Genomic DNA, 23913 nt, shown 5'->3' with positions numbered 1-23913 from the left:
GAGCTGGAACGCTGCAGGGTCAAAGCAGTTTCCCAGGGAAGATGGAGAGCGTGGGAAGGTCTTGCGAAAACTGTCACTGTCATAGCCTGATATGTGTAAGATTCCCCAGGCCAGACTCGGCTTCCTAGTCAGAGCCACATGTGAGACCCTCCCTAGCCCTCAAAACCTTCACCAGTGTATTGGTAGAAGAGACATGCCTCCTTTGTAACAACGTTAACGCTAGCATTCAGCATATCCTGTCAGGACGTAAAATAGCACTGACTCAAGGGTGCTATTAGGTGGTGTCATGATCTAGTGTTGAGGACGCTGGCAGTGCTTAAATCACACAGGCGAGACATGAACAGCAGGGCTAGTGTCCCAGCCACACAACCACTCCAGTTTGTGAGCCCAGAGGGGACCACCCAAGCCCCCTGCAGAAAAAAAAACAGTAAGGCTCCTTGATCCTGGAAAACAATGGCACATGGCGACGGATCTTGGAAGGCAACTGCAGGTCCCAAGGGAGATCACAACGACATCCCGCCGCTCCGACATTGAGGTGTGGTCTGGAGTCGGAAGACTGTTCTCTTAGTGGAGCTTACCGTCCAATGGGAGAAAGGTCTTGAGGCTGCCTTTGAGCGGGTACGCTGATCTGGCCTTGACCTTGCTCTTTCACTGCAGTACATTACCTAAATTATGTTTTGTTCTGATTTCCAGTGCAAAATGCATATGGAAATGGATAAATGTATTGTATGTCCTTTGCAATGAGGAGAGAAAAAACTCCTAAATGTCTTATGTGTCATGTTTGATCAGTATTGTTCTAGTACACTAAATGACACAGCCATACACTACCTGTTTTGCCAAATGTGTTTTGTGATATCATAACAAAATTGAGTTTTGATAAATAATTGTATATATTTGTCTGAAGTGCAGAAGTGAATGTGAATCTGATACTTGGATGTAGTGGTGGATTGATTGTGTGTAGTGTTAAAAAAATGGTGCTTAAGTAAATGGAAAAAAAAAACTGTAAACTTAGGGTATTTGAAAGACTCTGTTGGAAAAAGTCTTGTTTCTGACCATCATCCTGACTGACTCTTCAGATATACTAGGAAAATTACTATCAGCATCACTGATGCACTGTTCAGTCCTATAACATTGAAGACATGCTTTACGTTTCAAAGTGTTGCGTCGCAGGCTGCTTAATGTTACAGAAGCAAATAACCCAAAATCTCAAGGTTGAACAATGCCTGTCTTTTTGCCAGTAGTCCTCGCCTCATCTTAGAATGACCCTTACGAAGTAGGACCAACATTCTTTCTATGAACTCTCACGCTCCTGCTATTTGTTGTTGTTAAAAACAGATATACAACATTGATGGAATATACAAGTGCTAGGAATGCTGAGAAAACTTTTATTTATTTATTTTTTTGCAACAGTATCTAGAAGAATGCAGTGTAACAAAAATGTGTATACACTGTACAGATCACTGCTTCATGAAAATAAATAAAAGTGGAGGGCACCAATGGAATGCCATTGTCACAGACACATCAATATACTCTTTTCGATAGCCGTTTTCGTCAAAAGATATTAAAATAATACAAACTCTCAGAGGAAAAGCAATAAATACAAACTGTTCTAATTTGTAATATGTTATGATTGGAATTAGTGCTAATGGATCACTGGGCAGAGAATAAAATTGCAAACAGTAATGTCATCCAATTTAACTTCATGATAAGCTCAAAGCAAAACAAAAACAATAACTGTTATTTACACTTTTCATCATCCACCGAATTTTTACATGCTTTTTACACGCTTTGATAGCAACTCAAAACATGGTGGTTTCAACTTGCAGTCTGCACAGTGACACAGCCATCAAACAAAATCTTGTAACACCTGGTAGCACCAGACAAACAGAATCCACTTTATCAGGCAAGGCCATCATCTTAAGCCTGTTATTCAGGAAAAAGAGGTCATATACCTTACAGTTTCAATGTATGGTACTCTGGACCTTTTTCGTAAAACTTGAGGTAGAAGAAGGAACCAAGACCAGAAAAAGACAAAGGTTTGTGGAATGTGGACCAATGGATTCATCACTCAGCCTTGTTTGCTGATTCACTGTCCGTCTCTTCTGTTTTGCTTGTCTGTCTCAGGTCCAGGCAAACGTTCTAGGTGGCTCTCGTGACCCTCATCTTCGACCGGCTCTCTGTCGATCTCCCCTGTTGCGGTGTCCCCAGAAACGTCCTCCTCAGACGTCTTTGGCTCGGTCTCTGCGGTCTGCAGCATGGCTTCCTCCACTGCAGTGATCAACTCAGCCTGGGCATGCACTGGGTCGTCGTCGTCGTCTCCTCCGTCCTGCCGGTCAACCACCTTTGTTAAGCAGAAGGAGCGTCGGATGACCTCCGGCCTGTCAGAGATGCTGGTTAAAGCCTCCACTAGCCAGTCCACTAGGAGCTGCACCACGTCACTGGCTGACACTCCAGCGACACCACTCTTCTCAGCCAGCTGAGCCCACCGCCCCAGGAGGAACTTCTGCAGGACTGGCCGGAGGCACATCTCCAGAGGCTGGTGTCTGGCGCTACATCCTGTTGGAATGGTGGCTGGGACGGTATTGCAGTTGCTCAAGTTGGCCAGGCTGGAGACTGACCTGTGCTTGCGGTGTCCATCCATGACCAAAAGAGCTTTGCTCTCGCCGCGAGCGCTGAGGTGCTTTCGCCAAACTCGTTCAATCCAGATGTTCAACTCCTCTTCTTTGGTGAACCCCTCAACTTTGCCCTCCACCAGAACACAGTTCGGTAACCCACTGAGTAGCCTGGAGGGCAACTGGCCGTTGAAAAACACCAGGGCAGGCAGGACTGTGCCATCAGAAAGAATGGTCAAGTGGATGTCAATTAAAGCCTTGCCACTGCCTACAAACTGGAAGGTTGGCTTCTTTTCTAAAGTGGCAGAGTCAAGGAGACAGTCCACATCCACAAAGATGGATAGTTCATCCATAGCTCCAATGACAGAGTGGCACAGGCCATTTTGTTTGATCTGCTGGTGGACAAAATCAGTAAAGTGTTGCGAAGTGCCCTCCATGCTACTGGGAAGAGGACGACCCACATTTGCAATGGCCTGGACTCCCAGGCTGTGTTGTAGCATGAATCGCACTGCCCACTCGTATGACACTCTAAAGGTGCTCTTCTGATTGGCATTGCTGTGTAACTCAGAGGCCTTCTGAAAGAGGTTCTCTTCACTGACTGGGAGCTGCTGCTCTTGCTGTGCAAGCACCCACTGGACCAGCTGATCAACGGGACCCCCAGCCTCACCCCCATCAATGGCATCTCCCTGGCATATGTGCTCAAACTGAGTCTTTTTCTCCCTAAGCCAGGCTTCGATGAGCTTTGGCTTGGTGGCATGAATCTCGGAAGCCTTGTTGATCCCGCTGCAAAGCGCTAGTAGGAGGGTCTTGAGCTGCTTGGTGGACGGGAGCTCCGCCTCCTCCTCTTCCTGCTCCTGCTCTCTGGAAGCACACTGAGGCTCAAGCACGGGGCTCTCAGGCATGTGTGTGATTTGTGTGTGACCTTCCTGACTGACATCTTGTCCTGAATTCCTGCTACTCTCTTCATGCTCCTCGGCAGACATCGGGTCGTCCATCTGGTCCATGTCGGATTCAGAGTCTTCCAAGGGAGCCATTGCCTCATCTGGATTCCTCTCCAGCATGGAATACTCCCCCACAGATTCTGAAACAGAGCCAGATACTCTGTTCCTCTGGAAGTCTGATCCCTCACGACTGTTGGGGAAAAAAGGGAAAAAAAGAATGTTATATCATGCATGTTTGAGCAATGTTTGTTTGACTAATACTTATCTGATAAACAAAGGGACTAGACTGTTAACACCTATTCTTTCACACCAGAAATGTTGCACACATTCCATATCAAATTGTATTGTCGGAAAGCCACCTTAGAAACAGCGGTTAAAAGTGGTAAATATTTTGTTAACCTAGCCTGTGTGAATGAGACAAACCTGTTAGCGAATTAGAATTTGCCCCCCTGCCCTTACCAAAAAAAATGTGAAGTAAACTTTTTCCAACTGCTTACACACTAAATCTTTGCTTGTCACACAATTTCTGAAACCCGTCACTCAAACACCATGACACCACCCCAAATCTGCAAAACCATACACCAATTCTTAACCTTTGACCCAAATCTGCAAAACCATACACCAATTCTTAACCTTTGACTCAATTTCAATTTCATAAAACAGTTTTTGCAAAGCACAACACACATCTCTCTACCTAACACACAAAAATCTAACAGGAAGTTTTATTTAATTTTTCAAACACAATCTATCAAATTGCCACAAAGATACAATAAATTCTGTCTATCAAAATCTGTTTTTGGTGGTAGGAGTATTTGTTTTCCTTGTTGCGGATTGCGGATTGCTTCCTCAAGACTGGTTTGATTTGTAGGCTAATGGCTGAATAGACCTGGTTTTTACAACTAAAGAAAATAGTAGCAGTTTTAGTCCTATTGACAGTTTTTTTTGTCTACTCATCTTGCACAGGGCAGTGTATTTTGTTCCTCTGGCTTATCTATAGCAAACAATGTGCGAATTGACAAAGGGCACACAAAATATGTTTTGTGCTTGCCCATCCTGTGCTGAAGGGATGAGAAGACAGACAGAGGGTGTGTGTTTAAGAAGTGTATGCGCCTGTGTTTGCCTGCACAAGTGTGAGTGTGTGACTCTGCGTTTGTGTGTGTGTCTGCACAAACTTGTGTGCACTGCTCCACAAAGGCAGGTCTGCAACAACAGACAAAAGAATGCTCCGGTGACATCCACATGCACGTCTGCATGTGCACTGCGCATGAATCCTTCTGGCATGATGCAGCGCTGCAGTGTGTGTGTGTGTGTGTGTGTGTGTGTGTGTGTGTGTGTGTGTGTGTGTGTGTTTGTGTGTATAAAAAACATACACTAGCACTGCCATGATCATAATGAGACTATTAATTCAATCCAACAATAAATGTGTGCAAAGGATCATTTGTGATACACATTTGTGGAATGTGTTGTATCCTTACCTTTCAATGAAACCAACTTTTGGGGATACTAGAAGGAAAGAGAAGCACAACAAAAACAATCAGCATTTAAATGGTATGCATAAAGAACACAAACATAGGCTCTCATACTGGTACTCTGCCAACAGGCACAGTAATCTGCTAATCTAATCTGCAGACCAGTTTTGAGTGTATCCTGTTAGTGTTGACACAATTCCCCACCCATCTTTACAAGATTTCCAGAGCTGCATTTTTATCAACAAGAATAATAGTTTAGAAACTATTTAATTAATTATAAGGTAAAAAGCAAATCTCAAAGTGTCATGCACAAGTACTCCACGACAGTAAAAATATTTACATGCAAAGACACATAGTGACTTCATCTATGAACAGCGGCTACATGGAATAGGTCATATTAAGCGCCATTTTTTTTTGTCACATACTATCTAACAAAATCCACTGCGCAGAAGAGATGTAACACTACAAAAAAATTACATCACGGCTGTGGGGACCAAAATGATCACGATTATTGGTTTTATCACGGTACGATGTTGAAAATGTCTCTAAACTAACTGATAATGATGGACAACCATGATTAGTGGCCTGTTCTCCATGCATAGGGTCAAGAAAAACTAAAAGTCTTGTTACTAATGTGGTGTGGCTCCTTTAAGAATAACTCAATGTGAGTGACAGAGGGACAAAATGCGTGGCATTTTCTTCACTCTGATGATCAACCACGATGATAGCCATGATTAAGAATTGAAATGATAGTACTGTAAGTCTACTACAAGGCTTCAGGAATTTTACAATGGTCCACCCTTACCAGTAACTGTTACATCTCTATTGTGCAGGACATGCAAAATCCCATAAAAACAAATTGTAATCATTAACAGAAACAAGTGGGATAGGCCTGTTTGACCAGAATGAAATGGGGTCATGAATAATGAGGATTACTTTTTCAGACTGTTTCAAACGTACAGTACACAAGACAATTTAGGATATTAAAAAGCACAGCCAGTGGCTTTTCATGCAAGAATAAATAAATAAATGAAATGTTTCTAGGCCTACAGCAATGACAATACAATATGATGGCTTACACGCCTTTTAAAAGTCATACGTCTTCTTTGCATGTATATGCTTCATTTGAAGCATTTTTTTTTTTTTACATCTATTGACAATTTAGAGAGCCTTCATAAATACATAAAAGTGTCTGAACCAGGGAAACAAATGACTTGTTATTCATGCCCTTTTTTAAAAGCCATTGTATTCCCATACCTACAATGGGGAACCTGAATGCTGTGTTGTAATGATTTGTCATCAGTTCCAAATGACTGGACGTTCTTTATTAGCCTCCAGCACACTAAATATATTTTCCAACTAGAAAAGCACTCAGAGAGCGCACTTCTACCTCCACCTGCATTGTTCTTCCTAGGTTGTCATACATTTGAACATAAACTATTCGCTAGATCGCCACCACATGGCCATACCATGCCATTACACCACTAAGTGAAATACATAAACGCCTCCGGAATCCTGTTGGTGATACGGATCACTAGTTTCTTCCTCGGGTAATTTCTGACCTTCCCTGAAAATTTCATTGAAATCCATCCATCGCTTTACCTTGCTAACAAACAGACAGACAGACGCCGGTCCCCGATGAAAACATAACCTCCTTGGCAGAGGTAATAAAACCTCTGCATTATACGGTCATATATAAGACGGTCATAGACTTGAAATACATTTTAGCCTTCATTCAAGTCACAATGGTGCACATATCAATTTTCATTATCAATGTTGCCTGTATTAAAGGTGACAGAATGGATGAACATTGAGTTCAATTAAGTTTTTCTAGTTAATGATGTAACAATTCTGTATTATTATTCTCATGTAGACTTCTATGCTACACAAATGCGTAAGGCATTTGAAACCGTATCTTGTAAAATTACATGTTGAATATTGAAAATGCCTAAAGCTGTACTTCCAATTTTCATTTTTGGAACACATTGCTCCAAATGAACTGATAATATCCAATGGAAAAATCTTCAATGGGTTTAGTTTGAAACGTATGTACAAAACATTACAAACATCAAAACTCAAGCTAATTTCTTCTGAGTTCAGAATAACAACAGCCATCAATGCAATTTACAGTATAATCTAACAATGTAACTTGAGTCTCTGATCTCCGTAACTGGGACAAGGAGACCCATGACCTGCCTGACTTGGAAATGTGATGTCTGAGAAGTTTGACCACTAACAGGAAGTGATATTCTTGGCTGTTTCAGACAAGTGAACGTCTACCTACATTTCAGGGAACTCGGCTCGATACATACCACTGCACATATTACATTCTTAAGCATCATTAATTACTGTGATCAACCAGCCAAGACTTCTCATGGGGACAACACAAAGAATTAAGTGCTTTTGCGTTGAAAATATTGCTACATATATAATGTATACAAATTTGTTCTGTAGATTTTACAAGATCTCTCTTGTAAGCATTATCTGTAATAAACAAAATAACACAAGACAACTCAAGACCTTTCAGTTGGCTGGAGAATCCATGGAACTCCCAGAAGCACACGTGGCCCTTGCACAGGTTCACCTGGCAAGCACTGCAACCAAAAACAGACTCGTGGCGGGCGTTCTTCAGCGTACAATTCCTACACCTTCTGGTCTTTGGAGTGATCTTGCACAGGTAGTGTCTCACACCTTCTTGATCACTGTCAGACTCTCTCTCTTCCTTGACGCGAAAGCCTAATAGCTTCACTCGCTTTCTCCGGAGTCTACGAACTGTGCGAACAAATGGTTCAGGTTTTCTATACGCACACTTCGCCAACTGATAGGCCAGACGTTTACGGTACTTGGCTTGGGAGAACCTGCCATCTTGTACCCATATGGGTGGGTTGTGTTTGCGGCTCTCTCGAAGTACAATGAAGGAGTTGATGATGCTCAAGTTGACCAAGAGCCAGAATAGACAGCGCCAGTGAGTGTCAAGGACAATCCCTCCCAAAGGGTTGCAAGTTAGCAGCTGGTTACAGATATCAATGCCCCGCATGTTGTCCTGGAGCAATTTAAAAGCCAGCGGTCTCTTGATGGAAACTAGCTCCCCAGCCTTGCTGTTGGACTTCCTCCAGACATCATCGGGTCGACCTGGTTGACAGTTGGTTGATATGCAGAACATTTCTTTAACATCCCTCCACCGGGTCACCAGAATCGGGCCACAGGAGTACTGCCGAAAATCTCCAGGCCTCTCAACAGGTTCCTGGTCCCATAGCGCTTTGGGCAAAATCGGGGACAGAGGAAGCACTGAAGCGGAGCTATAGATTTGCTGGCCCAACAACTCTTGCATGACAGGAATAGATGACAGAGATTTTGACAGGTAGATCTGATGATGTTTGCCCTCCATACCATCCACTAAAGCAGACACAACACCGTGACCGATTTCACTACCTCTTCTACATCGCGTCTGAATATGCAGTCGATGACAATATCCAGATTTGGAGTCGCAGAGGAGCCATACTCTTGGCTGTTCCTCTCGTTGTTTCTCGTCGTCAGCCTCATTGCCCAGACGTGGCAGGAGGGCACGATCAATGGTCAGGTTCTGGTTGGGTTTGTACGTGTCCCACATTTGGACCTCCAGGATGTTAAGCATGGGCCGAAAGAGCCGGAGCCGATCCTTACCACTGCTACTGTCGCCCCTCCATTCTGTGACCCAGCTCCCCATTCGAATGTTTGAGGCTATCTGCTGGAAGCGTTTGTGTGTCATGGTTTTCATGAAGACTGCACAGCCATCGTAGTGTTGAAAGGACCAGTACATTTGCGTTTTGGGGAGACTACGCAAACCCATGAAAATGCACAGACCAAAAAATCCCTTAAGTTCGTTCTCTGTCATAGGAGTCCAATGAGGGGGTCCATGCCCAAGGAAGTTCTGGCTCTTGGCATAGGCATTGGTCTCACAGGTGATGAGCTGCATCAGAGAGTTGGGGAAGAGCAACTGGAAGTAGTCAATAGCGTCACTGTGTTTGCTCAGAGTGTGATCAGGCCCACTGGGGTCAGTGAACTCTGGGATGGGTTTACTGCTCTGGCCATCGCTGATCCAGGCATCCACCGAGGCCCACTCTGGTTCCTTTCCTACATCACTAGCTCCTTCCCCTTGCAGTTCCTCCTCCTCCTCCTCCTCCTCCTCCTCCTCAACCTCGCTGAACTCTATATCCGACTCCAGAAGTTCTGTGGGGAGGGGAGGGATCATAGGAACAAAGTTAGACCTCTGCTCTTGAGAGTTGAGATATATTTAAGCTCTACTCCAGTTAAGTATGATTCATGCTGAAAATGAAAAGACCAGAGCAAATATGTAATGGATAAGCTGCTCCAAGTGGTTCCATTCTCCTTGTTGGCTCATTTCATTTATGTTTGCAGTTCACATAAGGCCCTCCATGTTTTTTTGCACACTGCAACCACTGCTTGAGGAAAGGCTAGTGGTCCCCATTGACTGATAAAGGGTAACTGTGTAAACAGCCAACTGAAATCTCAGGCTTTTTCTGACCCTCTTTGGCCGGACATCACATATAATAGCCAGGGTTGACAAAAAATAAAAAAAGAATTTAAAAAGAGAGCTGAGAGTTGAGGGGCTGTGCTAATAAGCCACCTGGACTTTTTTCTAAAATTATTGTGGGGCACTAGCTAGTAAACACATTTCATAGTATTCATTTTACAGAGAGTGAACAGAAATGAACGCAAATGATGGGATATCAAAATTGCAATGCAAGTGGTATCACCCAAATGCATTCAGATAAATCAGGCAAAATCAACAAAGCACCCATTGCAAACTTAGCCGAAGAGAATCGCAAGACATAGCACAATAACACAGGCATGAGAGTGCATGCTTAATTAATGCCCCCCCCAAGGGATCAAATACATCTGTACAGCACCAAAGCATTGCAGTATTTACAAAGCACACAAATCTGCTTTAAAGTTTAAGAAAGATGCATTTTATTTCAGCTTTTTAAATAGAAAATGTGATGAATTGCTTGTTTTTCCACAGCAATGCTGCAATGCAGCACACACACAGACACACACACACACACACACACACACACACACACGCCCCAAAACAAAAGTCATGCCAGGCACAATAAAACGTTGACCACAGATAAACACTGAGCGACACACACACCACCACTTTTTTAAATATTCACCGAACAATCAACCTATAACGAACAAAAAAAAATTGTTCTGTCCAATATAATAACCATTACATTACGAGGACAGACGTCTCGCCATTTGCATGTAAAATCAGCCTTGGTGGATTGGAGGTGGAGGGGCACACACCTTTTGGAGTGCAGGTGCTATAGGAATGGCCAGGGTTCCGCACCAGGTGCCTGGCCATCAGGTCACCATTGAAGGTGACGAGATCGCAGTCTGAACAGACCATCCTTAACAAGCTGCAAGTACAAAGAAAACGGTTAAATTCAAATTCAAATTCATTAAGATGGAGATGGAGCATCATTGAGATGGAGCATCTCGTTTTCGAGGGGGTCCTCAAAATGCAACAAAAACACCCAACACACACACACACACACACACACACAAACTGAAGCTCTTCGTCGTTGCCAAACACTCCACCCCATCCCATCCCTACCCAAATCAGATTTACATAAGATACAAAAGTACAACAAAAGTAAAACAGAAGAAGATATTAAGTGCAGTAGATATTAGATATTACAGGAGATAACCATAATTAGATAGATAGATAGATAAACCACCAAAACAAACAAACATATATATATACATACACACATACTGTACATACACAGGTTACTGAAGAGGAACAACTCCTTTATTTAAGATATACAGTGTTAAGTTTTAAGCCATGAAGGAGGGTCAGTTGGGGAAGACTCAGACTTGCCTTGGAGGTGGCAGCGTATATCCTTTGTGTCTTGGGTTCTTGCGTGCAACATGGTTGCTGAATAAAAAAAAAACAAACAACAAAAAAACCCCAATATGAATAGGTTCTACTATGAATCAGAATCAAATAGTAATTTGTCAAGTACTCAGACAACAAGGAATTTCTGTTGGTGCATGTATCAGCATAAAAAAAAAACAGGTCCAGTAATAGGATATTAAAAGATGGTTAAACTCTAAACCAATACCTAATCTCATCACAACACTGTGTAGATTTAAAAGACACTACCGCGGTGGCTTACGTGATCATGTGGTTGGCATAGGCCCGGGAACAGCACGTGCTGTACCTGCACAGGGAGCAGTGCACGTACGTGGGGAAGTGGTGGGAGAAGTCAGGAACCTCATAATTACACTCAATGCACTTCTGCCTGCCATGGAGAGGCCTGACGGGCGGAGAGAGAGATGGGTTCACATGTCAACCACATGTCAATCACAGCAAGCTTAAAATCACATTAAACTACAAAACTACGATGGTGCCACTTTAAATTTTACAACATATACTGAGCTTTTTAATGTCCATTTCAGCATAATGAGGTTTATCTGATTTGATGTTTGATTGCCATCAGGGCCTTAGCAAAAACGTGTAAAATGAAAGTTGAACTCTGCATACTTTGAGAGCCACATTACATCACCTCTGCGCTTGGAACTTGGTAAGTAACTCGATCATCTTGCTGATGGTCTTCTTGGGAGCGCTGTGGGGTCTGGGCTGCTGAATGATCTGCATGGGCTTTGAGGGCAGTTGAATGATCTGCATGGGCTTTGTCGGCTGCTGAATGATCTGCATGGACTTTGTGGGCTGCTGAATGATCTGCATGGGCTTTGTGGGCTGAGGGGGTGCGCAGGGCTGGGGAAGGCGGACCGGTGCCGGTGCCGGTGCCGGTGCCGGTGGCAGTGCCTGCTCTGGCCTGGGCTTGGGCTGAGTCGTTGGTGTCGCTCCTGGGGATGGCCCAGAGCTAGCGCCTCGAGATTTATTTAGCGCATATGCTCTGATAGTCACCTGATGGAGAGAGACAGAATTGAGCGGCGAACTCGCTAGCTATCACAACCTACAGGAAAAGTTTAGAACAACGCAAAAACAGGTTACCAAATGTAAAACACAAGCTGTGTCTCAAACCACAGACTTGCACACTTCAAATACTTAGTATAAGTATATAGTGCAGATAACGCAACAACTCTGAAAGTAGCTGGATTACGCCCTAATAGCAGTCAAAAAGTTTAGTTTGAAATAATGGACACAACTTGTACTAAACAGGCGCAAATGGGCGCCACAAATTTTTCTAGAATGTGGAAAAATATTTTGATAGTACATTTTATAATGACTGTCTGGGGATGGTGTAGGATAGCTTGCTAGGCGAACATGTTTGATATGTTTTCTTCATTTGCCAAACACTTCAATTCAGAGACAGAATTGAGCGGCGAACTCGCTAGCTATCACAACCTACAGGAAAAGTTTAGAACAACGCAAAAACAGGTTACCAAATGTAAACACAAGCTGTGTCTCAAACCACAGACTTGCACACTTCAAATACTTAGTATAAGTATATAGTGCAGATAACGCAACAACTCTGAAAGTAGCTGGATTACGCCCTAATAGCAGTCAAAAAGTTTAGTTTGAAATAATGGACACAACTTGTACTAAACAGGCGCAAATGGGCGCCACAAATTTTTCTAGAATGTGGAAAAATATTTTGATAGTACATTTTATAATGACTGTCTGGGGATGGTGTAGGATAGTCTGCTAGGCGAACATGTTTGATATGTTTTCTTCATTTGCCAAACACTTCAATTCAGTTGCTAGAACAGCTTTTTTGTATCTTAAAATGTTTCCAAAATAATTTCAGTGATTTATCAACTTGTAACAGGGTGAACGTCACTTCTGCGTTCGTGTCGCAGTTCTCTATCAGCATACTCTACCTTGTCTATGGACATCGTTATTTACTGGATAAACAATAGTGTGCTTGCGACATCGGAGAGGTGCTTTAGTGTTGCTTTAATTTGCAATACCAGTATTAAGCAAATGTCCATGGTATGATAACCATGGACTGCGGACATACCGTGATATAACACTGGTATACCGCTGGAACCCTGGTCACTGCACTTCTCAGGTATTCACACTTTGATTGACTGGGTGAGTGAAATCTGGACTAGTTTCTTAACCCTGAGTTGGTCTGGGGGGGGACTGTCCCTGAAGTTTAGTTTAGTTTATTGGTTTGTTGCTAGTTCCAGTTCCAACAGCTAAAGCAGCTATAGCTGGGGGCATGTCCGTGAGCCCCCATGTTTCAGAGTGTAGCGTGTAAAAAAAGGCATGTCACTCACTTTAGTACCAGGCGAGACTCCTTCCAACTGCCGGGGCTTGCGGAAAGTCTTGTGATGGCACACCTTATGGTCAAGCTTCTCTTTAGTGAAGAGGAACTGTAGCCGGCACTTGTTGCAGTGGTACACAGTAGATTTCTGCTCATAAAACAACACTTTTTGAGCATTTTGTAAAGGTTTTAATGAAAATACAAGGACTTTTAAGCTACAAAGTAACACACTTTCAACACCTACCCATCTTATGGACAGCCAAGAACCTCTGTAGAGTTTTGGAATCAGAATTCATGCCTTATGATTTACAGTATAGAGTCATAACAAGGTTTGTTGTTATGTGTCCTAATGTTGACAGTTGAATTCTTCTATCCAACCATAATTCTAACTACCTTTTTTTCTGCATATAGACTACTATAGGGTGCACTGGATTATAAGGCGCACTGTCAATGAATAGTCTATTTTCAAACTTTTTCCTGATTTTTCTAGTTTGGATATCACAGACAAATGAAGTCCCAAAGTCAATGTACTATCAACACCCACTTTTGAAACGGAGTCTACATTCACCTGATGTCGGGAAAAGTGCTGCTGGTAGGAATTGGAATTCTTGAAGACTTTCAGGCAGTAAAGGCACAGCAGGTGACGTGTGTCTTCATGCCAGGTGCGAAAGTGGTTGTACACATCGGAGTAGAATGATGACCTGTACTGACACACCTGAAATGTACAAGAACCAGTGAGACCATTTTTTTCCGTGCCCAATTTTCACAGTATAGCCTACTATGATAACATTCTGTGCTATCAAAGTGTAATCTTCCATTTCCATCAAATCTCTCAAAAATATCAAAGCTAAATCGAAGAATAGGGATTTATATCAATAGAGACAACCAAAATGCAATATATGCATGGGTTTCATCAGGTCCCTTTCCACAGGTATATAAAATCAAGCACCTTCAATATCAATGCAGACTGCATGGTGCTTGGTTAATACACCTGTGGAAAGGGACCTGATGAAACCCATGAATAGGGGCCCTTCTTACACCCTGCGCTTCAGATTGTGCATTTAGACGGCTAAAACAGAGCCCATAATGTAGAGGTGTATACCTGGCAGACATAGGGCATTTCCCCTGGCTTGTGTGTGTTCTTCATATGCTGAAGAAAGACTGGCTCCGTATCAAACGCCCACTCACAGATTTTACACTTGGCTGGGGAATTAAAGAATTTTAAGAATTAAAACCGGGTTTGGTAAACAGAAAATAAATACTTGCTCAAAAACTGATCAGCTTGTTTCCCTAGAACATCAAACATAGCTGTGCTACTTAGCAGTAGATCATTAACCTGTGATTATTTCAACTAATTGTAAAGAGCAACTCATGGCTTATTGTTGGCCAGTGGCCAACTGACTGCTTTATATAAGTTCCTTATCAAAAACATTAGCGTAGTTGAAATAGGTGGGTGAAGGGCCTTACTGCTGGACTCGTACGAGCTGTGTACGCTCTCCAAGTGACACTGTAGGCGGAAGGGCGTGGGGAACTGCCTGTAACAATGCTGGCAGGATGTGTGGGTGTCCATCTCTCCATTCTGCTGCTCTAGCTCCACGTGGTGTTTCATGTGGTTCATGAGCCTGCAAGGGGACATGGGAAATGTAGTCAGCATCCCAGCAAGTTGGTTCCCAGGGAAACACTGAAGGTACGTGAAGGTATCTACATAACAGGGGAGCTACACCAGGCGTGTAACTGAAGCGTTCCGTTCGCGAAGCGTATGCTGCAGCAGTTAACAATCACTATAATCAATGGAAGTAGTTACACCAAACGCGACAGTGGCGCGTACATTCGGAAAAAAAAAATAGACCAGTCTTCTGAAATGGATTTACGCTTTGCGAACGGAACACTTCAGTTACGCACCTGGTGTAGCTTAAGAGTGACATGACGACACTGTCATAACGCATGAACCCTAAACATAACCCTACCTTGTCATGACCAAAATCAAATGGCACTTACAGAAGTGCTATGTCATCAACGTTTATGACTTGTTTATAATATTTATGACATGTTCATGACAGTGTCATGCCACTCTTATGTAGATTCCTTCAAGTAAAGTGAAGCGGCTCCAAGCTCATTTAAAGGGGCTTCTTGGGGGAGCTGTGGCACAAGTGGCTGCAGTGTTTGTATTCCACGGAGACCCAAGTTTTAATACAACCTGCGCCCTCCAACCCTACCCCATGTCTCTCTCCATCTCACTTCCTGTCACTCTTCACTGTCCTACACATAATACATAACAAGTCTACATAAATAAAAAAAATATGCTTAAAAAGCTCTTTCTAATGGTTTGGGGAAAGTATGTCAAAAGTTGTCCTACTTAAGGTGCCGTGTCCACCAAACGCGTTTTTTGCGCCGACGGCGACAATTTTCAATGTTAAGTCTATGTAGCTCGGCGCTCACAGCGCTGAGCGCCCTCGGCGGAAAAAAAAGTCGGCGCCGACCGTTTTTTGTCGCAGCGCTCAGAGCACTCAAAGTTGCAATCTGTTCAACTTTTAGAACAGCGCCGGGCTCGTCAATGGCACTTCTCGTTATAAACCGTCACTGGTTTTGGTAACTTAGCAACAATAAACACTTATCGAAGCGCCGAGAGGAGGAGGTTTTGGGCGCTCTGGCTGTAAAAAACGCATTTGGTGGACACAGCACCTAACTCTCCAAAAACAGCAGTCATATCTGGTATCTGTTTATTGGTTACATATAAATTTGACCTCAGTGGAGTTGAACTGATATGGAAAGGTACAGAGTAGGCTAATTTCATGTCTACACAACATAGTACCAGGCAATAACATACATTCAGAGGAAACTGAAAGCAATCCTGAAGTGACTCGTAGCAGACTCTTCAACAAACACATCATTCAACAGAACAGGGAAAGTTTAGTCTACCAATATACCAAATTAAGAAAAACATCTTAACTGCTTCTGTAACAAAGCTCTCCTGAGACTAGTAACCTAAACACTAGATCTACATGGCTGTCCTCCAGTTGACCTGACTGGTGCCAAACTAGGGCCAAGAGCCTGGAATCTGTATTGTTTGTGTAATATGGCCTTGTTTCCGCTGGCAAAAGGGGGAGGATTGTGTCAGTGAATAAGTTACTGGACACGTAGACTCCAGATTTGAACCACTCACCATGACTTGCACAATAACCCAGAGGCCTAACATAGCCGAATTTAATGGTGCAGTTTAAACCTAAAAGTGCACTCCAAGGTGATTCAAAAAGCCCCAGCTGGGGTAAGTGCACTCCCAAGGCGATGTAAAAAGCACTAGCTAGCGACTGACTGATCCAAGGAGTCACATCATATTGCCAGGGTGTAGCACAAAGCCACCGGAGGGCTTACCAATTTGGGCCGCATATGCTCCTCGACCAGCCCGACATCTTTAGCTTAGCTTCACATTTGCACTTGAGAAAAGGTGACCGATTAAAGAAACTTAGGTTCACGCTACCTTATGTTGCTTCTCAATTTCTTGCCACAAGTGAGGCACTTGAAAACCATGGGGCTGTCCAGGTTGTCCTGGGCTGCATTGGTGCGGTTCCCCTCAAATGTCCCATAGTAGAAGTCATCCACAAGCATCACAAGCTTTTCTGGCTGCTTTTCCACAGGCGCCGGAGCTATGCTTCTGGCGACCATTGGAGCCTGAAGAGGGGGCACTTTGCTGGTGGTAGGAGCCTGGGCCGAAGCGTACACTTTGCTGGTGGTGGGAGCCTGGGTCAGAGGGGACACTTTACTGGTGGTGGGGGCCTGGGTCAGATCTGGACAGCAGAACTGAGAGAACAACAAATTAACAGATTCTAGGGGAATGATTCCAATTCCAATTCCAATTCCAATAGCCTTTGTACACAATAGTGTCTAAATAGGCACCTTCTGCTGAAGTTTGTTAAATGCAGGAAAGCTTATAGTATTACTTAATTTATTACTTTATTTTATTTATCATTATTGCACTTATCTTATTGCATTATCTTAATGCATTATTGCAGATATGCACTTACACACATATGTCCACGTAGAGCCTCTATCATCTTGAACTGGGCTCCACAGCGTGGGCATATCTTAAGACCTGTTGCTGAGGTTGCGTTGTTATTTGCTGCAGAAAAGAAAAGGGGAGGGGGAGGGGAAGCAAAGTTGAGCCATTCTGTAATAGCACGAAGGCCTTTTGCCTTTTTTTTTCTAGTTTGATCTTGATGGAACCAGAGAGGGTGACATATAAACACCTTGGACATTGAGCTGTGCGGCAGGGGCGGAGCTGGCGGGGAGACCGTTGGTCTTCTGACTCGGCAGCAGAATGAGCTGAGGTTGGTTGACCAGGCTCACCAGTTTTGGCTGGTCAGTGCTGCCCTCTTCTGACTTCACTGTGAACAGGCTGCTTGTGTTTGCTGTGGTGTACAGGAGGGACAGACATCAGCTAAAATACAAAGTGTCATGGAAGAAGACAATTATGGCAAAGGCAAACCGGTCATTTTGGTTTCCTTATGATCTGCAGGTACCGCATCATAAGTCCTCCAACACCTGTTCATTCATGCATTCATTGATTCATTCATTTGTAATACATTCATTAATGCACTCACTCATTCATTCATTCATTCATTCATTCATTCATTCATTCATTCAGTGTAATATTCATTGACCTCACCCATGTTTGTTGGTAGGGTTGTCGTCTTTACGGAGGTTGAGGGCAGGGAACTAGTCACCATAGTAGGCTTAGGCTGGCTTATTGGGGTGGTGTTGCGGATGGTGATGGTGGCAGGGATCTGGACTCTGGTGAAGGTGGTGGTGTGGGTTGGTGCAGCCGGAGAATTCACCGCTCCAACCTGCGCGACCGTCTTAAGCTGAGTTGGCTGATTTATAATTTGGGTACCTCCAACTGCCTGTTTGAAAATGGACGTTCCAGGAGCTGGGAAGGCGAGAAAGAAGATATACTAAATGGGAAACTATGCAGGTTTGGTGATTTCATCGCTGGTTTCGTTTCGTTTTCGCTCGTTTTACGCTTGCAGATTTCTCTGCAGAGCTTCCCCTACAGCTTTAGCGTGTTCCAAACAATGTAACAAAACCACCAAAATATAACACATAATAACAATGTTACGACTAAATAACTGAATAACCCATAAATTGGGCAGAGTGATGCACACACACACACACACACACACACACACACACACACACACACACACACACACACACACACACACACACACACACACACACACACACACAGGAGAGAAACCTATGTAAATGTATTTTTATTACCTGACACCAGTGTGATGGGTTTAATAGTTTGACCCTGTTGGACATTCAGGACGATCCCTAGGGGATTCTGTCCAGCCGTTAAATTTTGGACGGGAAGACCCTGTAAAAGACAAAAGCCATTCAATCAAACACATAGCGAATTAATCACTCCATTGCTACTAGAATTAAAATACATAGTTGTATCATAAAGCAAACAAATATTCCAGTCTTATATAAGTCTATAAGTTGTATAAGTCATATAAGTTTGGTTGAACCGTCGTTACATTTACTTTTGCATTTAGCCATTTAGCCATTTAGTCATTTAGCCATTTAGTCATTTAGACGCTTTTTCCAAAGTGACTTACATTATGTCGATTCTCTAGCTGTTTCTTCAAAATACTAGCCTGGCTAGCGCCTACCACTTCTCAAATGAGACGACCAGGCGTTCATCATTTTCTCGTATTTGAAAAAATGCCCGTCTTGTCGCCCCCCCCCCCCCCCGTTCTGTGATTGGTCCCCTATCTCAGGCAAAAATTAGAGTGGTAGTTTCCATGAAATCACCGCGCAAGGCAGGATGGGAACACCCAGGCTATCAAAATGCATCACTTTGGTCAATGCAAGTTTTATGCACATGTACCTGTGTGGTAAAGAATATAGGCTGGCCTGTGGTGGTGCCGTGGCCGTGGCCAGGAAGCAACACCTGGGAGAGGGCCACAGTGCCGAGGCCCCCCGCCCCCTGAGTGAAGAACAGTTGCTGTCCCGTGCCCGGCTTGAGACCAGCGGGCAGCGAGACTGGCACGGGCATGGAACCCAAGGAGGTGAGGAGAGATTCTGTAGGAGCACAGATTACACATCGCATCTTAGATGGAGCCCATACAAAAAAAATACACACAGTATATTCACTTCATGGACACTGCAAGCCGAAACCAGTCGCTTTGGTAAGATTTATAAAATCAAGTTATTGTGCTCACATGAACGGCCATAAACTAAGCTTTCCAACAATGTGTATATCGCGGGTATGGCAAAAACTATCGCTAAGATAACCGCATTCAAAGCAGACATAGTTCTCCAGTCAGAACATGCGAAAAAAAATCACCTTTTTAAGCAGCGTGGACAGCGGTAATTACTGCTAATGTGTTAAATCTTCACCGGTTTTAAGAGTCAAAATTTATGTTTTTCAATTAAATTTGTTCACGATATGAAAGTGTTAACTGAAATTCTTTGTGAGGCTCAAATTAAGCGAAAACGTGAAATTCAACATTTTAGCCCATACGTTTGTTTACGTTTATTTATCGTGGATTTTCTCAATATAGCATCGAGCTCAAAGCAACTGGTGTTGCCTTGCAGGGTCATACAAGTTATGTGTACTTACTAGCACTAATCCATGAAATACTATCAAATATTTACAATACAGGAAAATAAATGGCATTATAACCATGGCAATGCCATTATAACAGAGTTATACACAAGTTTAGAGGAATATAGAGACATTCGATGAAATGTCAAAATGATTTCAAATAGTGCGACAGAATGTGCTGCCTGTGTATACCGTCAATTAACTAATTTACCTCATCTTTACCAACTTTGTTTTACCAACAGGGTGGAGGTGGACCCTTTGTATCCAAAATAAGTCTGAATACAACTGATTTGAAAAGGTCATTAATATATTTGACAGGAGTGCTGCTGTCCAAGGTACAACATGACACACTGTGGTAAGGTATGTCTCGGTAGCCCTGGAGAGTGCTACAGTTATGTAAGGGATAATCAACGACGCGCCGTGCGTTTCTAGGAAAATAATGCACGTTCGAAGTGGTAATAAGGACCCGACGCCGTAGGCGGAGGGGACTTCTTCGAGACGTGCATTATTTTCCTAGAAACGCACGGTGCGGAGTTGATTATCCCGCTTATACCACTGCTACTATCATTTTCGTTTATATTGCCGCTGTCTTAGATACAACGTTGCTGTTTTTACCGTACATTCACATTGGCGAATTAATATTCAAGTGTAATAAGCCCAAAAGAAGGGAACTACTTCATAGCCGTGCGGTATATCGAAAAATAATGCACGTTCCAAATAGCGCATCACAATAGGAAATTTGACCAAGCAGTGGTATAATCACAGGTATTCACAGGTATTCACAGGTACTCACGCAGTGGCACCCCACTGTCCTTGCTGCTGCCGCTGTTGCCAGACAAGGCCTGGCCTGACAGCACCACATGAGAGGCTGCCACTGGGGCCGGGGCTGGAGTCACCACAGGCTGCACTGCAGGCATTCCCATTACTGCTAAAGACAGTTGACAAGATGCAGTTTCCTTCACGGTTAGAAAACAGTTACTGTAAACCAGGGGTGTCCAAACTCTTTGGCTCAAGAGCCACATTGGGTCTTGGAAATTGGCCGATGGGATTTGCTGCAATAGAGATTTCAAAGAGTATCATCTCTATGTAACATGCTGTTTTGATATTGACCTTGTAAACGTTCTCTAAGAACAGTGTAAAGCAGTTTGCAGTAATGTTAACCACAACGTCGTTGCTGGAAAGAAATAGTGAACAGCCAATGATAAGTGTGGCGGGCCATATCTATGCTAAACTAATACATGCTCGGTGGGCCGCATTAAAGTGCGTGGCGGGCCACAGTTGGCCCGCGGGCCGTAGTTTGGACACCCCTGCTGTAAACACTTGTTAGTGGCAACTATAGAAGGCATCCCGTTTACAAATCCAATGATAAACCAATCCCCCCCCCCCAATCTCAGTGGAATTTGGGATTTGGCTTCTATGAAGAGAGTATGACTATAACATTAGTGGTAGTAAGTCTGATGAGAATGACTGAATTATGCTACCTTTGATCATGACTCATGAGACACTAAATTAACCTCACTGGAGTTAAAAGAAAGGAAAAGTCTAACTAACTAACTAAAGTCAAAATCCTGAATTAAGTCATTGGGGTTTTAATCACTGATCTCCAGTTCTATAATATGCAGACACACAACCTTACCTTGCTTTACAGTGTTGATGTTCTCAAAAGGCTCAATCCTTTCAGCCTCCACGTTCTCATGTATCTGTTGCCATGGCTCCAATTCCTCCTCTTCACACTCCATGAACAAGTCGGAATCAGCCATTTTGCTGCAAAACACAATAATGTTCATCAGTGTGGCTGCAGCTGAAGAGGAAGTTCTCTCTTATGCTTTTTTCCCGGTTGAAGTACATTTCATAGGAGTTTGAATCTTCCTGGATACACACTTACAAAAAAAAAAAAAAAACACATACTGCCTGCATGGATGAAACACAGTTTCCATTTAATCATGCATGTTAAATTAAGCTTTTCATTCAACATTCATGCTGGTCGTAAAATAAGCACAAGATAGCTATTATGCTGCTGATTCTGATCTGAATTAAAGTGTACAAATGCATTTACTAGGCCCTGTAGACTGTGCAGGTATCTGATTACAAAGTCTGGAGTATGCAAAGTCTACACATAGTGTCAATAATAGTACTCTCATTTCAGTAGTCTTTGGAAAAAACAATATTTTGATGGATATGACAACGTGCACGGGGATGGAGCCAACCTGCACTTGCGGTCAACAGTCAGCGTCAGCAGTATTGTTTTTACGTGACGTAAAGTCACGTGTTAGACTCAGGTGTGATTCCTAAAGCCCATAGAACTAATATGAGACTGTGAATGCCATCAAGATTTTCATAATTCATAGAGGAGCAAAGCGCACTTCACCTTTCAACCTACCAATAATTCTGCACGCACACTGTGTTGAGAAGATGCAGATGCCATTAGTAGATAAAGTTACATAAAGTTACATCAACACCATGACAATGAATGTAATAGTACATATTGTCATGTCTTAAAAACAGCATTGTCTTCCACAACGTGGGTGGGCATGCATTTCGGTCACTTCGCCGAAATTTATAGTGCCACCACCAGATCCGCGATTTTGCCAAAAAGAACGGAAGGGGCGGGGAGGAAAGTAGTCCCCATACAGACGTTTGAGCTGGATTAAATAAAGGGAACATGACCATAATCATCATTACGTTGTCATGTTGTTGAAGAAGACTCTGTACATAATAAAATCAAGTGCGCCCGATAAAAAGCGGTTTAGTTATATCTAAAAAGCGCGGGTATTTCCTGGATTGTAACATATAACAATTGATACATCACTGACTGCGCACAGCAAAGCACGGCTCCTTCCGCATCGCCTACTGTGTAACAATAACAATGACGACAATTGGTTGAGCCCACACGTTTGTATCTCACGACCAACTCGCTGGATAACAAATTCAACTCACCCTTTCTTTGAGCTGGCGGTTTCTTTATTTCTCTGATCGAACGCATGAAATTTCTTCGCGGGCTAGTCACTCACGGACAAAAATACCTGCGCTTAGGGGGCAGACGTTCGCTATTCACTCGCTCTAGCACTGGTGGATTTGCCGCTTTACGCAATTTCCCCTTTTCAGACCTGATTCCCGATTGGTTGTAATCATGGATAAAAAGAGGCGGAGTTAGTTGCTAAAATGGCCTACTTTCCTAAAGCTAGCCCCCTCTTCGACGACATGTCGTTGACAAACGCACTACTTTTATTGTTAATTGAAACTATGTAAATTAGAATGACGTTTAGAGCAAACAGAAAGCGCCATTAAAGCTCTTAACATAGTGTCTCACTAAAACAATTGCTTTACAACGGCCAACTCACCACGCTTAATGAGGGCCATGGGTGTGTTGGGAAGTGTGTTACTACGCGCCTGACCGCAGCGCAGCCTCGCGCCTCATTTGTAATGCCGAATGCACAAGTAATGAGAGCTCTGTTGAGTGGTTGCGACTTCGGTGTTGTTGAAAATGGCCTTTAGAACTTCATAAATCACTTCAGCCTGTGGTGTATTCTCTGTACAGGATTTTCAGATGTATTACGTTTTCAGAGTCACATCATCAAAGGCCTTATTACTGACCTGATGTAGACTACACAGCTACAAGCTATGTTTGTAACAGTGCAATAACTATGTTCCAACCCTAAGTGTGATATGACAACATTAGCAATTGTGTGAGATCAGTAAGTTTGAATTCATTAATCTATCCACCTGTGTAGCCTACAATGATGTCTGGTGACACAAACAAATGGAACACAACCGGTCATGCTGTCCTGTCAAAACTGTTTGCATTGCAGTTCCAATGAAGTGATGATGTGACCCTAAACAAAATCTTTTTTGAAATACTAAGAAAACATATCTGTAGCCTATAACCTCTGAAGCCCAGGGGTAGCCATTGCAAAAAGAAAAAAAAAAAGTTTTACTAAACATAATGTCGGAGTTGGCAAGGTTACAGAGGGACAGCACAGGCTATGCACAGGTCCCAAGTTCCTGTTGATAAGTCAGAGGTAACTTTCATGG

At 43.1% G+C, this 23913-nt stretch overlaps 1 protein-coding gene across 3 annotated transcripts; it reads right to left on the bottom strand.

Annotated features, from left to right (window-relative positions):
• Positions 1 to 1379: 1379 nt before the first annotated feature.
• Positions 1380 to 22946, bottom strand: pogzb (pogo transposable element derived with ZNF domain b). Of its 3 annotated transcripts, none has more exons than XM_062538318.1 (19): positions 22819 to 22946; positions 21518 to 21645; positions 20675 to 20809; positions 19162 to 19355; positions 18546 to 18645; positions 17932 to 18192; positions 17513 to 17674; positions 17291 to 17385; positions 16747 to 17066; positions 14736 to 14890; positions 14371 to 14471; positions 13837 to 13983; positions 13282 to 13416; positions 11598 to 11962; positions 11208 to 11348; positions 10910 to 10966; positions 10333 to 10445; positions 5029 to 5056; positions 1380 to 3743 (listed from the first exon to the last, which is right to left on the bottom strand). In XM_062538318.1, the coding sequence occupies exons 2-19, from the start codon at positions 21639 to 21641 to the stop codon at positions 2087 to 2089; spliced, it is 4290 nt and encodes a 1429-aa protein (XP_062394302.1). In that variant the 5' UTR covers positions 21642 to 21645; positions 22819 to 22946; the 3' UTR covers positions 1380 to 2086. The 3 variants fall into 3 exon arrangements, with proteins under 3 accessions (XP_062394302.1, XP_062394304.1, XP_062394303.1); XM_062538320.1 differs by having other exon boundaries at positions 16747 to 17006; XM_062538319.1 differs by having other exon boundaries at positions 20675 to 20806.
• Positions 22947 to 23913: the final 967 nt, after the last annotated feature.

Source organism: Sardina pilchardus, chromosome 6, assembly GCF_963854185.1.
Source record: "Sardina pilchardus chromosome 6, fSarPil1.1, whole genome shotgun sequence".
Lineage (NCBI taxonomy): Eukaryota > Metazoa > Chordata > Actinopteri > Clupeiformes > Clupeidae > Sardina > Sardina pilchardus.
This window is presented reverse-complemented; position numbering and strand designations above follow the sequence as displayed.

Excerpts from the sequence above, each read along its gene's own strand:
- pogzb (XM_062538318.1), bottom strand. The coding sequence starts at position 21,641 with ATGGCTGATTCCGACTTGTTCATGGAGTGTGAAGAGGAGGAATTGGAG. Across the intron at positions 11,963-13,281 it reads GAGTCTCGCCTGGTACTAAA|GTGACTATCAGAGCATATGC; the intron begins GTGAGTGACATG and ends TCTCTCCATCAG. Across the intron at positions 11,349-11,597 it reads ACCAAGTTCCAAGCGCAGAG|GCCTCTCCATGGCAGGCAGA; the intron begins GTGATGTAATGT and ends TCCGCCCGTCAG.